Consider the following 17,945-nt stretch of genomic DNA (forward strand, 5'->3'; position numbering starts at 1 on the left):
CTGAAAGAACCCATGGAAAGTTAAATCCATCCTTCATTATTACTAGATGTATATATTATGGATATAGTATATGTGGGCCCTGTGTCTTGGATACAAAAATAGACACTGTTTTTTCCTTTTTTACCTTAAAATTCTGCAAACTATTTTAAGGCATGGATAATTTCTGTTAGCCTCTAGTCTAGTGCAGTATATAAAATACATTTCTAGCCATAGTAATTTTAAGCATCGGTTCTCCTTTAGAAAAGGACCAGTTATCTATAAAACCTTAGTTTTGGAGGATTTTACTTTCATGTTGGCATCTCATTTGTATTAGGAAACCCATGCTTGTTCTCAAAATGATTTTGAAACAAATATCCCTATGCATATAATCCAAGACTATTAGTAGCAGAAGCACTGATACCTAGACTATAAATGGAAACTGAAATAGGCATTTTATTATGTGCTGATTACACTAATAGGATGCTGGACAGAAAAGATCAAATAATAAACAAAATAGTTGCACCACTCCCCCATGTTGGTTTCATTTAAAAACAATAACATTCAGGCACACAGTCACAATGGTTTTTTTTTTTACTTTATTACAAAAATCATAAACGCAGATTCAAATAAATGAACAATACAAGCCGGTCCAAATACTAACCAACATTGCTTCATTAATGAATGTACTGTTATGTTGTCCATCCTTTGCCATCTTGATGTACATAGAAAACAGAGCGAAGAACACAAAATAAACTGAATGTATAATGTGCAAATAATAATGATTTCATATCATTCTGCTAGGTCTGATAATATGTACAAAGCTAATATCCAGCTGTAATATACTGATAAATGCGATTTCACTTTTTGCAATGGAAGTAAAAATACACAACAGTGAGAGTTAAGTTACTATACAGAGACAAAATTTCTGTAACAAGAAATACCATTTTAATAGCTATTCTAAAGATTTTCAACACTTTAAAACAATCATTGGTGACAAACAAGAAAATACAAATGCTTGTGTGTTTGCTGCTGGATGACTCTGAAAATACCTACATCCAAACAAGAGGTCATGATAAAGGCTGCGACCCTTCAGGGATACAATAATTAAAACACAATTTTGCTATGTGCCTAAATTAATCTGATGCTCATGGTCAGACTGGCTTACCAGGATACCGGTGGGCCCTGGTCAGGGAACCCCCTTCTCTCCTTTCTGGAGCACAGTGGATTAGCTCTTTACTATCTATTACATGTTCTGCCAATCCCAATCATGAAAGAAACCCAAGATAGAGATAAGGAAGATTTAATTTAGAAGTCTGTGATTGAGTCAGGAAAAGACAGATGCCAAAGGGAGGCTGATTATTTTTTTCTCTTAAGGCATGAAATTCCTGTTAGTTCTGCAACTTCTTGTAGGATCTTCCTCATTCTAGTTAAATAGTCATGCTAGTTGGATACAGACAAGAAATCCAACCAATCTTCAGATAATTATAATCTTGATTGTCTTAATTTCACGAATCTGCAAACTCAGCAAGTGTCAGGCTGTTAGGGTAATGTCCCATGTGATAAATCTCTGCAGGCAACTGCATGCAAGTTCAGAAAAAAGAAAAGAGATGCGTAGGCCATTCCACCGGCAATTCTCTTTATTGGTGGTGGAAAGGCTTTTTGGGGAGATTAGTCACCTGTGGTAGCAAAGATTTATCCAAGTAGGGCATTACCCTTAGGCTGCTGGTCAAACACCTAACTGGAATTATTTTGATCCAGAAGGACTTTTTGCAGTAATATATTGGTTATTTTGGGCAATGTGACTATGTTATGCCATATGTGGATCATGCAATGTCATTACTATATGACCAACAAGTGGGTTCATGTTTATTTATCCTAATAACAGTTCTTTGGAGTAAAAAAAGTGTCAGTGATCCTGTCTGTTCTATACACCACTACAGCCAGGAAAGAAGCTGCACAGAAGACATGAGAAATTTAAACATACATATAGCAAGTAAAATTTCATTAAGATACTTCCTTTTATGAAACATCTCTTATACTTTAGAACTTTTGTACTGTTGCACTGTTTAAACCTTTATACAAAATAAATGGTGTTAGGCTATACATTTGCAAATATGCACAAAAAAGCACAATACTGCCTTGTTCTGGTTATTTTTAGACAAACAAAAAAAAAAGTGTTTTCTGTACTCTTTACAATTGGAGATCTTGTATTTTTTATATTAAATATAACATAAGCCAACACGTTTACCCATTTTTCGCTGTTTTTACATTTAAAATTCTGAAGCCTTAGCAATGTTTCCTTGTTTTTACCACCTTGGTATGGTACCTCACCAGTATGCCAGGGGATCCCACAAGATACACATCTATAAGGTATAGAGACCCCCTTTCTAGTCCAGTTATGATCTCAGTGGTCACTGCTTTCTGAAGGTTGATGTTATAGAAATATTTACAAGAAACTTTTTCTGATTTTGGTCGTGAATCGGGTCCTAAGCATCTGTCATGATTGGACATTTCTTTCCAAACCTGGTCCTCTTGAATTTTTTTCTTATACACACAATATAAATTTCTCTCCTGGGTACCAAGCCAAGCTATTGTGATGGAGTTGCAGGTTCTCAGCTTGTTAAAAGACCGTATTTTTAAGCTATCTGGGAAGAAGGGAAACAGAGGTTTGTGGATATGTGAAGATGCTTGAACCATCACAGAAGAATTTGTGTTTTGCTCTGTTGATGTTACTACAACATATTTTTCCAGTATTTTACCAGTCAGTGTTATATGTCTTAAGCCTTCTATTGATTCAGAAAATAAAATTTTTCCATTTTTTAATATTTGGGCTCTTACTTGTCCTTTACATGATTGGAATGTAAACTGAACTTTTTTATGCGTTGCTTGATATTGAAACGTATTGCTTTTTTGAAGTTTTCCATTAAGGGTAATTTGGACAATTTTTCCATCTTTTAGTTGCGAGTACTTGGGTTTGGGCTCCATTAATGTCTTTGCAAATGTCCCTGTGTATGCAACACTGCCATTAGTGAGGAGATTGACTACAAACACATCAAAATAATATTGAGTATTAGAGGTCAAATTAGACACTGTGTATACATTTTTATTACCAATACATATTTGTCTAACCTCCATATTATTGGTTCTTTGAATGATACTAAATTCCCTGTTTGATAAATGCATAACACCTTGATGGTCATCTATATGTTGTGACACAGGAACATTTGAAAACATTGTCCGTTGCCCACTTATTGATCGCACAGCAGCATCAGCAGCACACAAGCTTTTATAATTGTGTTTTTCGTTTACAAGAAGGCAGTATTCAACGTATTCCCTCGTTTTCAAGCCAGTAGGGCTTGGCTTCCAGACAAGGCTAACAGAATTATGGTTTAACGTAGTGACATCAATGCGTGGATCTCCAGGAAGTTCAGGAAATAGAGTTCCATATGCTAGGTCAGTGGTTAAGTATACTGAAATGTGAGTATCTCTCTCAGTAGATAAAAATTCCAACAAGAACAGGGATGAAGAATATGATGATACTCCCACATAGTTTTCTACAGAGTTCCCTTTATAATGGAAAAGTGCAGACACTGTCTTATAAAATTGTCTTGATTTTAGATCACCCAAAGGTCTATAATTATCTAAAATAAAAAGATACATGTATAAAATAAGTCATTGCTGATAATTAGTCATTATTTAATTAATTAATACTTTTACAACATTTGTTGTACAGGCATAGGATCTATTACCTAGGAACCTGTTATCCAACACCAAAACACGGGAAGGCCATCTCCCATTGACTCAGTTATAAACAAATAATTCACATTTTTAAAATAGATGACCTTTTTCTATGAAATAATAAAACAGTACCTTGTACATGATTCCAACTAGGATATAATGCATCCTTATTGAATGCAGAATAATCGTATTGGGTTTAATTAATGTTTAAATGATTTTTTAGTGGACTTAAGGCATGGTGATCCAAATTACAGAAATACACCTTATCGCAAGTCACAAGCACTCTGGATAACAGGTCCCATACCTGTAGTATTTATTAGGCAAAATCAAAGCCGCCCTCCATTAGCCATGCACCAAAATCGACTGAAGCCCACAAAAATAAAATAACATATTAGTATGTACAGTAAGTATAAATATGTATAGTTTGTATAAATACCAGTAACACCTGTGTGTTACTGCTGCAACTTCCACCAAAAACAATCACATGACTCTTTGCCAAGTTAGCATTCTTATTTTTGTGTGTTTTCTAGTAATGTTTTTTTTATCTTCATGTCCATCAGAGGGGAGAGGTTAGAGGAGTTTCAATCAACTTTACATACTTCATGTCATTTCAGAGGAGTACACTATATTTATATTGTACCGAAATCTATAGGCCTACTATTCTATAGGCCTAATATTTATATTAATTAGTAGGATGGAGAAGAATAAAAATGCTAATATTGGCCTAAGCCCCCTCCCCCCAAGAAAAAACTATTTAGGCCAATAAAAATCGATCCAGTGTAATAGCATCTTGCACATAGTGTATAAACTTAAAGCTGTACTATTATAGTACTATTATAGCCATAGCATTTTATAATATTACAAATAAATAAATATTATGCTTTGAAGAATTATAACTTAAAATGGAAAGGGAAATTAATTTATTTTATTTCACATCAGTGCAGGATATAATAAGAGTAGAATCATTGGCTTAATTCTGTACCTCGCCCTTCTTACCTGACTTGGTTCCATGAAAAACATGTGACATTTTGTACTGTAAAATACTCCACTCGATAGGTACATCGCAGGGAGTAACAGTTATAGAGAAGTGATGGGTACTGTTTTCTTCCAAAGCAAAGTAATACCTAAGAAAGACATTAGGTTAGTAAACGTGCAAAAAACACTTCTTGATCAAAGTGGTTATTAGAATGGTTATTCCCTCTACCTTCCACAAATGTTATGTTCTAAAACACCCTGCCCTCTGTTAGGCTGATGCCAGACGTGGCGTTTTTACGCTGCGTATTTTTTCAGCCTAAAAACGCCGCACAAGCCACACAGCCCCTGACTATGGCGTTTTTAAGCCTAGTACTGGGGACGTAGTAAATCCCGTTTCCATGGTGCTAATAGTGTGAAATAGCAAAAAATGCAGCGTATTTCCGCTAGGTCTGGCAGCTGCCTTTGTGTATACATAGGAATAGGTTGCTGTGCAAATAACGGCGTATTTCGGCCAACGCTTGAAAAATCCGTGCTAAGGCGTTTTATAGCGTATTTCCGCATTGTGTGGTTAGCTTCGAGTCTTTTCAAGTTATTTCTATGGATGATGATATCGGGTGTTTTTCAGCCGCTGAGAAAATTAGAAAATACTCAGCGTAAAAACGCCTCATGTGGCATCAGCCTGACAGTGGCAGAAGAGGTATTAGGCTGATGCCACACGAGGCGTTTTTACGCTGCGTATATTCTAATTTTCTCAGCTGCTGAAAAACAAAGGCAGCTGCCAGACCTAGCGGAAATACGCTGCGTTTTTTGCTATTTCGCACTATTAGCACCATGGAAACGGGATTTGCTACATCACCAGTACTAGGCTGAAAAACACCATAGTCAGGGGCTGTGTGGCTTGTGCGGTGTTTTTAGGCTGAGAAAAAACGCAGCGTAAAAACGCCACGTGTGGCATCAGCCTCAGACCCAAAAAGCTAGAACAATCTAGCGTGCAATATGCAGTGAGAGATTTGGATAGGTGAACAGTGCTATTTTTTGTGCTGTAATTAACCCATAGGAAACCAATGAATTGACACATTTATCCCTTTGATAAGTCAATTCATTTTAATGTCCTGAAAAGTAAAAAAAAGTGGAAATGTGGAAATTTGTGGAAGCAATCATAGTATAAACAAGTGACAGTGAAAGTTTGACAGAAAGTTATTCGAAAATCAATGAATCCCATATTAAGAACAACATATGGCTGACCACCACCTGCTACACCACTGGTCATATTATCTGCTCCAGTTGAACTTCCACCCCTGGAAGTTGGTTGAATAAGTGGAGTTCATGTCTTAAAGCAGATGAATCTCATGATATATAGGACTGAGGAAATATCACTTTTTTACAGCTGGAAGAATGGGTTTGATTCATATGTTATGTTTAGGATAATAAAGTCTAGTCTAGTTTCTTCATAAACAACTACCAGGACACTTTTGCATTTAAAGGGGTAATTAGCTTAAAATTAACTTTTATTATTATGTAGAGCTTGATATTCTGAGGCAATTTGTTATCAGTCTTCACTTTTTATTTTCTGTGGTTTTTGAATTATTTAGCTTTTTGTTCAGTAGCTCTCCAGTTTTGGAATTTCAGCTTGTATCTGGTTGCTAGGGTTCAAATTACCATAGCAAACAGGCAGTGGTTTGAATGAGAAACTGGAATATGAATAGGAGAGTGGCTGAATATAAAGATAAGTAATAAAAAGTAGGAATACAATTGTAGCCTCACAGAACATTGTTGGCTGCTGGGGTCAGTGACCCCCATTTAAAAGCTAGAAATAAAAAATGAAGACCAATTGGAAAGTGGTTAAGAATCACCCATTCTAACATAATAAAAATTAGCTCTAAGGTGAACCACCCATTTAAGGGCTACCCCTGAAAGGCCTACTGGTGACAACTGGGGTATGCAGTCCAGAACTACTGGCATACCAGAATTAGATCTTGAAATTCTTCTATACTTGGGGTGGAATAATGACAAATAATAGTAATAGTGTTTAATGGAATCTTTTAATTTATCCATAGGTGTTCAGGTGAGGTGTAGGTACCCTTGCTTCCTCATGTAGCCTGCAGTGCAATCAATAACGCTTCAAGGGAAGATGATTTGGAAAAATATAACTATTTTCTAACCATTGAGCTTAGACATCTGAGCTGCATATAGACAAAGGACAGACCACTATGGTGTTTCACTCAACTTATAGTCTGTTTAAATGAGGCAAATTGTCAAATTAAGCTCTGTTTCTATATGCATTGATATTATCTGTTTTTGAAATTTTTATGTACAGGTATGGGATCCCTTATCCAGAAACCCGTTATCCAGAAAGTTCTGAATTATGGAAAGGCCATCTCCCATAGACTCCATTATAAACAAATAACTCAGATTTTTTTTAATGATTCCTTTTTCTCTGTAATAATAAAATAGTACCTTGTACTTGATTCCAACTAAGATATAATTAATCCTTATTGGAGGTAAAACAAGCCTATTGGGTTTATTCAATATTTAAATGATTTTTAGCAGACTTAAGTTATGGAGATCCAAATTACAGAAAGATCCCTTATCCAGAAAACCCCAGGTCCGGAGCATTCTGGATAACAGGTTCCATACCTGTATACTACAGAGCCACAGTATGATTATTTTAAACACAAGCAACAGTAGTTCAAATGTTATAAGAATATTATATCAGAGTGCATGATATCACTTATAATAATTTCACCACCAATCTTACCTCTTTGTAATGTCTTTTAATAAGTAGATTGTTGTTTCTTTCCCTTCTGGCAAAATAACTGAGTGGTAATAGTTTAAGAGATTCTTCTTTATGTTTGCGGATGCTGGGATGTCAGACAAGCATAGGCACCCAATCAGTAGGCCAATAAAATAGAGTGTCAATGCAAATGTATATTTCTTTGTTCCTATTAGATGATACAAAAACATTAATAGTTTTAATAGTAATAGTTTTTAAACTTTGTATTATAGTCATGTATTTGTTTTGTCAGTTTATTAGGAAGCTGCAATTTTGATGAAGCAAAAAAAACATAGTCCATATCTATAGCCATTCAGGTAGACATCAGAAGGGGAACCTTTAAAATTTAAAAATGATTAGATACAGCAGAAGTTCACAAAAGAATGACTTGATTACCTTCTGTAAATTAAAAAAACCTAGGCTCTGGATTTGAAAACAAAAGGCTGACAGTGCTTACATTCTATCGCTGGGTGTGCATTATGCTCTATAGATTTAATCTTAGATAACAGTTCACCATTGGTTCTTTAAAATATATTCCAGTATAAAGATTTGAAAAGGTGCTTGCTCATAAAAGAACCGTTATCATTGTAGGTCTTCAGAAATACTGTACATTATTATTTTTACAATTTCAGAATAACTTGACAACCTTTTTAACAATATCACATTCTAAATCCATTTTACACTGGTTCATATCTATGTTCTTGGGTTCACAGAGCTGGGATTTTTTATAACCAAACCAGACACCATTGAATATGGGACCAGTAGCACTACATAGGGCCAGGCATGTGAGTGTTTGATGAGACACTATTAATAACATTTTATGTGGTTTGTGTTCACAAGCCTGACAATCACATTGTCACAGAATGACTACAGTTCAGTTTGTAAGGACTCCTTATCCCACTGAAATGACTTGACTTTATGGGAAAAGTTGTTTCTAAAGGTGGTTATACATAGGCACATTTAAGCTGCCAATTTGGGTCTTTTAGACTGATTTGGCAGTTTATCTGCCGGTGTATAGGGACCCACAATGGCCCTACCTGACCTATACCCGACTAAAAATCAGCCAGGTGTCAATTGGGCAGGTTTGATTCTCTACAGTCAGATTGGGGGCCACATTGTCTCATTGATGCAGTCCTCACTCCGACTGCTCCTATCTCCAACATTATTATTAGATTGTTTGGCCATTGGTGCTATATCCAAAGCAAGCCACACTTAAACATTACAACAGGCAACACCAAAAACTATGTGTGCATTTACAAGAACAACTCCAACAATCACTACACAGTAGACCACATAGCAGTCTGAAACTGCCCTGTGACTCTTGCTTAGATCAGTCTTAATGCTAAAGAAATGGTAGTAATCAGGCCATTCTCAGATATCAAGATGCTATCTGGTGATACTTGCTCTAGTGAGAAAAAAACTTGTAACAGCCTTTGTACCACTTGTATTAGAAGGGGCATATATTAGTAGGTAAGCCCTGAAAAGTCACTTGCTGATGGTCTATGAAGCTGAGTAATCGAAGCAGAACAGATGGCTTAGCATTTCCCTAGCAACAAGTGTAGTTGGGGACATTCTCCTTTTAATAGTCACAGCAGACATTCAGTGGTGTTGCTGCAGGCTTAAAGCAGCCACAGTGGGCACTGCTTAGCAAACTGATCCTATGAAGTAGTTCATATATCCTTAGCCAGATGCAGTTGAGCAGTTTCAAAATTGCAGCTCCCCAAGACACAGACAGTTTCTGCACACAAAACCATTATCTAGTTGTTCAATCTCCAATACAATTTTCAGCTTAATCTAAAGAGGTTGATTTAGGTCAAGTAATATAAAGTTCATTATTTTCTTATTTCGGTTCCATCAACAGCTGAGTTATTTGCAGGTTTGATTAAATGGCTGTTATTGACCTGCTTGTTTTGTCCTGTGAAACACCAAAGTCCATGTCATTTTTAATTAGGTGTTTTCAAGATGACCTTCAGATTGTCAATAGAAACGTGTCATTGTTACCTTGTGGGAAAATACTTTAGTTTGCCCTCTCTGTTAACTGAGAGAGAACAAAATTGTTATGCTTAAACCTCTGAAAAAAAAAAATAAGGCATCTTGGAATCTTTACTACAGTTTATATAAAATTCCAGATGTTATTGCTAAAATTAAAAAGCAAGAAAGTTTATTCTGAATGTCAGGCTGAAAATGTGCTGCTTGGAATAAGTTTAGTTTAACATCATTTTTATTGCAGAATCTAGATATTCATCTGTAATAGGAAAGTTAAACATATAGTGCATTCATGTGTGACTTATAAACTCATAATTGTGCCTCAAAACTAATGGCAGTGCTGTGTTCTTGACATGAGAAGGGTAATTTAGTGTGCAAAGTACAGTTCCATGTTTTTACTTACAATGCAGCATTTATTCCCAGGGTTTATCAATGTGTTAAAAATTAATACAAATGAAAAGCTGTGTGTTCATAAATCAGATGCTCATTGAGGATAATGTTTATATGGTGGGTTTTACTTATGGCAACAGTGTCAGCTTCCCCATCAATAGGTGCACTTGCACACAACTTGGTAGAAGATGAAGGATGGACGCACTAGCACTTTTACACAATTACAAGTGCAAGGAACGTGTTATGGTTGTGCGTGCTGTTACATAAAATGTGTTTTTTAAAGCTTTTCACAGAAGTTCTCTTTTCTTCCCAGAATAAAGTTGAACTGCAGAGAGAGATTACCATTGTGAAATGATGCCACAAAACTATACAGTTCGGTTTTCAACTCATAACCAGCAAATGTTACTGAGTTTAGTGGAGGACCAAAAAATTAATTTTATATATATATATATATATATATATACATATATACATAGTGTGTTTATTCATTGGCCATATTAAATCTGATATAGCACTGATAAATAATAATAAATATGTTTTTAATATAATGTATTGATAATTCATGTAAGCTACTTATTATCGTTGTGTAATAGAAGGGAGGCAAAAAAAACCTGACAGATTTATAGCAAAATATGGAGCTGACCAAAATGGTAGAAATTTGGGGCACTGAGCTTTAGACAGCATGGGTACGGCACCTAGACCCTGAAAAAAACAATGTAATAATACAAAAGGTAGGCAGCATCACATACAAAATGTTTATTTGGTACACAATCATAAATCTATTCAAAATTGAAAAAAAATCAACCATACCAAATGGACTGGGCACCATTGTATGAATATATTTTGGCACCTGGTGGGAGGGCATCTCAAAAGACAAATTCACTGGGCATTCTTCTTGTTGGCTAAATTATACAGTATATATTTGGCCTGAAGGGAACCAGTAAACCTGCAATTTATATAGCCGCAATAATAGCTACTTGAATACACCGTTGAGTCAAGGTCAAAAGTAAAGTCAACAAGCAATGCACAAGAGGAAGCTGTGTAAACCCCTGAATTGTGTTTGATTTTGTATTTGCAAAATGTTGGGGCGTGCATGGGGACCTGCAGGTTTAAGTGCTTTTATATCAGGTATGAAACTTAAAATATACTCATATTTAACAACTGGGGGTGTATTGCACAAGTAATATCACTAGAAGTATTATAATAAATGAAGAAGTCATACAGTGAAGTCTATGAAGCCTTTGAACAAGGTGCTGGCCATAAAAATCCTTTGTAGGGCTACATTTGGCCCATGGGCTTCCAGTTGGACTGCCCTTCTTTACTCATTCTGCAGTTTACATTATATCAAAATTCTCCAAAAGTTTAGCAAAAACAGCTAGGCAAATGAATGCCTTATTAATAACTTGACTTTATTTCTAAAGTGTGCCAGATTACATAATCAGGGTTTGTTCTGGGAAATAATAATGGCCAAGCAGACAATTCCCCATGAAATATACCAATCATCAACTCCAAAGCTCTATTCTCATATATACTCTCATATAGCCTTATGATAGAGCAACTACTACACCTGTATTATCATGAACTACTTCACCTACCAGAGGAATGAGACCTAGTACAGTAGAACCCCCATTTTATGTTTTGCAGGGGCCCAGAAAATCTGGGTAAGGGTAATCAGGGTAATGTGTTGTGCAATATATATTGGTGGGACCATGACAAAATGGTGTGATATGGGAGAAAACAAAAAATCATGTAAAATTGAGGTTTCACTCCTCTCTATGGATAACAGAAATCCATTATCCAAAGAGATCTGAAATACAGGAATGCCATTTCCAATAGTCTTATTTAACTAAACAGTTCTTATTTTTGACTGATTTCTTCATGTGTTGGTGGTAACCCATCTACTCAGACTGACAAAACTAATATTTGTTTTTTTTTGCCAAGGGCTGTAAAATGTTGCAGAAGGGTCCATAACAAAATTGAGAAAACATTTGGTCTAGAAGCATCAGGGACACCCTTGACCTGAATATGACAAATATTGACAAATATTAACAAACAGGACAAATGTCATATTGTCATATTATGCAGTAATTATTTCAGTTTCACACAGAGATATTGTGCCTCTGTCCAGCTGTTGGTGGACTACAACTCTATAGCCTGTTTATCAACATCAGCTAGATAGTTCTGCGCTGGAAAATTGCCAGTACACCACCCCCCCTTAAAAAAAAAGAGTCAGGTTAAAATCTCAACAGATTATTGCACAACATATTAAAAACAGAAGAAAGAAATATTGTCTCAAAGTTATTTGTCTGTGGACCATTTGGCAGGTGCATTGGGGACACTTGTTTCAGAAAGAAGCCATTGCTTTCAGTAAAGGAATCTAATTCTAAGCTCTATAGTAGCTAGAGGCAAACTTCCCAGCCACTGTGGCCCAGCGTACACTGTATTGTATAAAGGACAGGCTCATGTGCATTTGCTCAGGATATATTTATAATTCAAATAAACAATGGGGATAACACTTACCTCCCATAGTAGAAATGCAGATCTAAAGCCAGTCTTTTTGCATCAAATGAAATTCACGCTGAAGATTAAGTAAAAAACACAAACCAACATCCAAGATACTGATTTCTTCATAACTATATGCTAAGATAACAGAACAATAACACAAAAAATTCAATATTCTGCTATTTGAACAAAAAACAAAAAAAGAAAACGGGGAAAAATAAGAAAGAAAAAGAAATGTGACTTCCCCCAGAGCAGTATTCCTGGTTAGTCTAATACTAGCAATCTCTCTCCTCCCCACTATACTCTGAGTTGGTCTTTGGCAGATCTGCAGAGGGATAACGGCTTGAATGAGACAGAGAAAAGGACACCCACTTAACTATTTATGGTCTGCTCCATGTAAATCTACAGAGCATGACTGAACCATATAATAATTTGATGCTATTGTGAAAGCAATGTCCCATCTTTTTTAGAATAAGAGATTACTTCTGCTGTGTATTCCTGATTTAGCATGCAATGATTTTAGATTTAGAGAAATTTAATAAAAGGAGATCCTAAATAATAATAAAAAATAAAAACAAAAATAAACTGATTTTTATCAACCAGAGAGTATATAAATGGGGTAAATTGTGCATTAATCTTAGCTGACAAGAGGTTAAAAATATATTTATATGAATGACTATAAATAAGCCATGGGACTTTGTCATGCACACATTGGGCTGTTAAACCCCTTGGAATTAAAGGGGAAAAGTATATGCATTGACTTCTACATGATCTCCGCAAGTCTTAGCTGGCGAATTGTCCGATTTTTAGTCATTTGGACACATATTAAAACTTTAAAAAGTTGCAACTTTTTTTATTCTACAACTTTTGGCTCTGAAAATCCAAATTGGGGGAAAAAAAATTTGACATTAGTAAATGGCCCCCTAATTGTATATGCGACACTGGTATTTCTAGCAGGTATAGAGAAGCACTTTTACTTTAACTTTTATATGGTTCCTGGGCACAACAGGTTTCAGCTTCACGCTAAATAAATTGTTGTTAATGTAAATACTAGGGCATTTTTGAGGATTTATAGATGATGAATTAAGTTCCATTAAATTCATATAAATGCAAACCATGATTTCACTTAAAGAATTAGACAATTTGCTTACAATGTTTCCAGTTAACCCAGATAGGGCTGGATGGATAGCTATGGTAAGCACTCATAACGACTCCACTTGCAAACAACAGTTTTACTCATTATGGTCAATCTATATAAAACTGAAATCCTAATTAGCAAATGCAAAGCCAAATGCACATGGTTTTACACAAGGTTTGTTCCTAATGAGAAGAGGACAAAGAGTACCCAAATCTCTAGCCCATTGTCTTACTGGTAATAAAAAGCTCCCTGAGACAGCTGTTCTGAACAAGAAACTTGTCCCCTGAGAAAATGGTACATACATAGGAAACCAGAACCAGTTTACTGACTGCAGCATTTGCCCTCTTTAAAAGGACAAGATTGCTGACTGATATAAAATGATTTCAAATATAATTGCACCCAGGAGAGGACTAATGCTCCAGACACTGGGGTGCAGTTATGTGTCACATTTAACTTTTTAATGTTGCAAATTAATATATCAGTAATATATGCTATACTGATCTGAGGGTGCTGCCATGATATGTGTGAGCTTGCAAAGCTCTCTCAAAGCACATCCACATTTCTCAGCCCCTTCACATTGCAACTGAAGTTATTTCTTGGTTTAAAGGCACATTTGGAAGGTTGATATAGAGCTTTTATGATTTAGCTCTTTCTATGACTGACTGAGCTTTTTGCTCTTCTTAGTTATTTGCAGGCCGCCTGACTACACATGGCTAGTGATGAGCAATTTTTTTCGCCAGGCATGGATTCGCAGCGAATTTCCGGATTTCGCCATTGGCAAATTGTTGTTCGAAACTTCCATGAAAATTCACCACAGAAAAATTTGTTGCGCAGAATTTGTTTTTGTTGTGCGTCAAATTGGGCGTGGCCACATCAAAATTGAGCGCGGTTGCATCAAAACTGGGCGCGTTCATGTAAAAAAAAAAACGCGGGCGCCAAGAAAAATGGCAGCGGCGACAAAAAATAGATGCGGGCGGCAAAAAAATTGACAAGAGTGAAAAAAAAAAATTGCGCAACAAATGCGTTTCACTCATCACTACTCATGGCATCTCTCTTGGGCAGGAAATTACGGCCAGTGATGATGATGGCCTAAATTTATTCTTTGCTATTGTTTAGTGTCTAAACCTAATTACAGGTATCCAGAAACCTGTTATCCAGAAAGCTCAGAATTACAGGAACGCTATCTCCTAAAACTCAATTTTAATCAAATAATTATAATTTCTAAAAATGAATGAATCGTTATTGGAACAATCCTATTGGCTTTATTTAATTTTTAAATGATTTTTAGTAGCCTTAGGGGCAGATTTATCATGCTGTGTCAAAAACAGCAACAAAATTTGCCACACATCGACAGGCTTTGCTGTGTAAAAAACAGTGTAAAATTGGTATCGTTTTTTACACATTTTTACTCAGACCTTACCTTAAAATGTGGTCGAACCTCTCCATTTATTTTACACAACTTTTTACACCGTTTCTTTGGTGAATTTAATCTTATACAGCATATTATATAGGCCCCTTAAATTATAGCGATGCAAATTACAGTAACAACCCAGGTCCCAAGCATACTTGATAACAGGTCCCATACCTGTATCAAGTTTACAACACTGTCATGTAACCTTAATTAATAACTCCAAATTTAAAGCCTTTAATATTACTCAGACTCACAGTAGTCAAAGCTGTGAAACAAAAAGAAAGCCTTAAAAGTGTCTGTTTCTTTTCTATTAACACATTGGCATTCCCATCTGTCCCAAGGGATGTTGCTAAAGCTCTAATAAAGCTCTTGGGGATATGTACACAACCCTAGTGATCTAACAGCGATAAGAAGATTGTTGATTACATATGGAAAAAGCCTAAAATGATTGGAAATGTAATCCTACTCTGAAGGAAGCATCACAAGGTTGTGTGTTTGTACAGGGAAGCCACTTTCTGTAATTTTATCTTGAATATTTATTCATATAAGCTACTAAGGATGGTATTATAGCTGCCCAGACCTTCATCACACACAGACCTTCATCCCATGGCTGTTAAAAAAGTAGATATATAAGTTTGTTTTAAAAAAGGGTCTCTAAAATATCTCAGTTGAGTCTAAATAAGTAGCAGAAGGATTCTTTCAATAAATGAGCAAAACCCACAAATTGAAACACCTGAAACCCAGAGGAGACCCACTATCAATTGATGTTAAACAGAACTCTGAATTGCATTGTTTTCCCTTTACTAATGTATATGGTTATAGCCAGGCCCGGATTTGTGGAGAGGCCACAAAGGCCCGGGCCTAGGGCGGCAGAAGTTTAGGGACGGCATGCCGCCCCGCCGCAACAACATTTTTAAATTTGGCTCCCATACGGAGCAGTCGGGACCTCTCCCCACTGCTCCGTATGGGAGTTTAAAGGAGCGTTCGCGCATGCGCAATGGGGAGATGACGCGTTGCGCATGCATACTGGGGGGCGCGTTCGCGCATGCGCACTGGGGGGGCGTTCACGCATGCGCACGGGGGGACACCCACAGGGGCGGCCTCGGGGTGCCCAGGATAGAAATCCGGCCCTGGTTATAGCTTTATCTGCACTGTTGAAAGACAGATTATTTTAGATTTATAATTTTTGTTTCAGAAGAGAGAGATTGATCTGCCATTTAGGTTTCTTTGGTGCTGCATAGTTTAGTTGCTATGCTCAGCATGGAAAATGCTTCATATCAATAAAGCACTATGGGGTGTCAACCACATTTATACAAGTTTTTCTACTCAATAAAGCATGCCCTAATTTACTGTGTTCTGATGAGAAAATATGACAAAGACAACACTGTACAAATAAGAGAATAATACAACAACAAAGGATGTACTGAAAGTAGTTTTTTAACCTTTGCAGATAATTCCTAATAAGACAGGGAAATTTTTTTAAAAAAAAGTTTGTACCTGCTGTAGTAAACCACGGCTACTAAAAAATAGCTTGTTTGAAATAAATGAGCTGTAATGTTGGTAACAAACATTGTGGCTTTTATTATATTATCTACTTTGCCACAATACCTACAAATTCAAGTGTAGAGTTCATTTAGAAAACAGAAACAAACACTGTAAAAAAACTACAGGTATGGTATATGTTATCCAGAAACCCATTATCCAGAAAGCTCAGAATTATGGGAAAGCCATCTCCCATAGTAGTCAAATAATTTTAATTTTTAAAAATGATTTCCTTTTTCTCTGTAATAATAAAACAGTACCTTGTACTTGGTCCCAAGTAATATTGGAGGCAAAACAATCCTATTGGGTTTAGTTAATCTTTAAATAATTATAGGTAAATACTGATAGTTTGGCAATAATTAATTTTCACAATTGCAATGCATTGAGTAGTGAATGAATGGGTATTGGAGCTCAGTACTGTGTAAGAGCTGCACTGAGCACTAATACCCCATATAAAATTAATGTGTTAGACTGCTCAAAGCCAGGGTTGGAACAAGGGGTAGGCAGAATAGGTACTTGCCTAGGGGGCACTGCTGGGGAGGGACAGGCGCTAGCCACATACCTGATGGGCCTTTGCTGATCGCTTCACCGCCTCACTCCCAATCACCCACTTTTCACTCTCTCTCCTTCTCGCAGGCATGGCGTGGCAGGATGCTATTGGTAGTTTGCCTTGAGCACATCTTCAGCTTGGCCTGGCACTGTTTAAAGCAAATAGATTCATACATTTTGACACCTTATCAGCTTTGATAAACATTCCAATTTGTTGAAATGTTCAGTTTTGAGAACTTCTGGGACTATTTCTGGATTCTGTAGTTCATTTTTTTCATAAATCTGATGCTTAATATTTGTTGAGTGATGATTTTATTACTAGTCAGTCCTGGTTGCTTTTTTGCTGCTCATCCATTGGGGTAACTACAGTGCATTTATCATTTCCACTACACGGCAGCTAGACACCTCAATCATTTATAAATGGGAGAGCAATGAAATTATGATCATTATTATGTGGGTATAAATAATCAAAAAGAAATGGGATTGCAAGGACATTTCAAAGTGGAGATTTAGATGTATCATTCAACTATACTTATGTAGTAGGATAATATATATAAATATCTGTGTATGTACATTTTGCTGATGGATTAAGCACATACATCATCCTGTGTTCTTTGACCTACACAATCTTGAGTATCTGACCCCAGAAAATATGAATTTACCTCTACTCTCTTTCTGAGCCCCCAATCTGACATTCCTATGACCTCAATTTATTTTTCACATTCTTACATGAATAAAATAGAATTTGGCAGGAGATGGTCTTACTTGATGAATTATAATGTGGAGATGGCATCATTCAATCATCATTCAATCAATGAATTATACATACAGTATGCAAGTTAGGTTGATAATGATGGTGGAAATACACATTTAAAGCTGTTGTGTCTGCCGACCTACAGAAACTATATCATAAGGTAAAATAAAGCAGTTATTCCATTGTAAACGATTAATAGGATTTTAGT

The 17,945-nt window shown here is 36.1% G+C and overlaps 1 protein-coding gene across 1 annotated transcript; it reads right to left on the reverse strand.

Moving 5' to 3' along the window:
* Positions 1-565: 565 nt before the first annotated feature.
* On the reverse strand, positions 566-12,702 carry LOC100488368 (protein NDNF). The gene is made up of 4 exons (XM_002939723.4): positions 12,362-12,702; positions 7,451-7,634; positions 4,714-4,841; positions 566-3,620 (listed from the first exon to the last, which is right to left on the reverse strand). The coding sequence occupies exons 1-4, from the start codon at positions 12,366-12,368 to the stop codon at positions 2,266-2,268; spliced, it is 1,674 nt and encodes a 557-aa protein (XP_002939769.2). The 5' UTR covers positions 12,369-12,702; the 3' UTR covers positions 566-2,265.
* Between the last annotated feature and the right edge of the window lie 5,243 nt (positions 12,703-17,945).

Source organism: Xenopus tropicalis, chromosome 7 (genome assembly GCF_000004195.4).
Source record: "Xenopus tropicalis strain Nigerian chromosome 7, UCB_Xtro_10.0, whole genome shotgun sequence".
NCBI classification, from domain to species: domain Eukaryota; kingdom Metazoa; phylum Chordata; class Amphibia; order Anura; family Pipidae; genus Xenopus; species Xenopus tropicalis.

What these genes read in the sequence shown, in the direction of transcription:
- LOC100488368 (XM_002939723.4), bottom strand. An exon ending in TTAAAAGACATTACAAAGAG is followed by an intron (nt 4,842 to 7,450) that starts GTAAGATTGGTG and finishes TGTCTTTCTTAG; the next exon opens with GTATTACTTTGCTTTGGAAG. An exon ending in TTTTCATGGAACCAAGTCAG is followed by an intron (nt 3,621 to 4,713) that starts GTAAGAAGGGCG and finishes TTTTTATTTTAG; the next exon opens with ATAATTATAGACCTTTGGGT.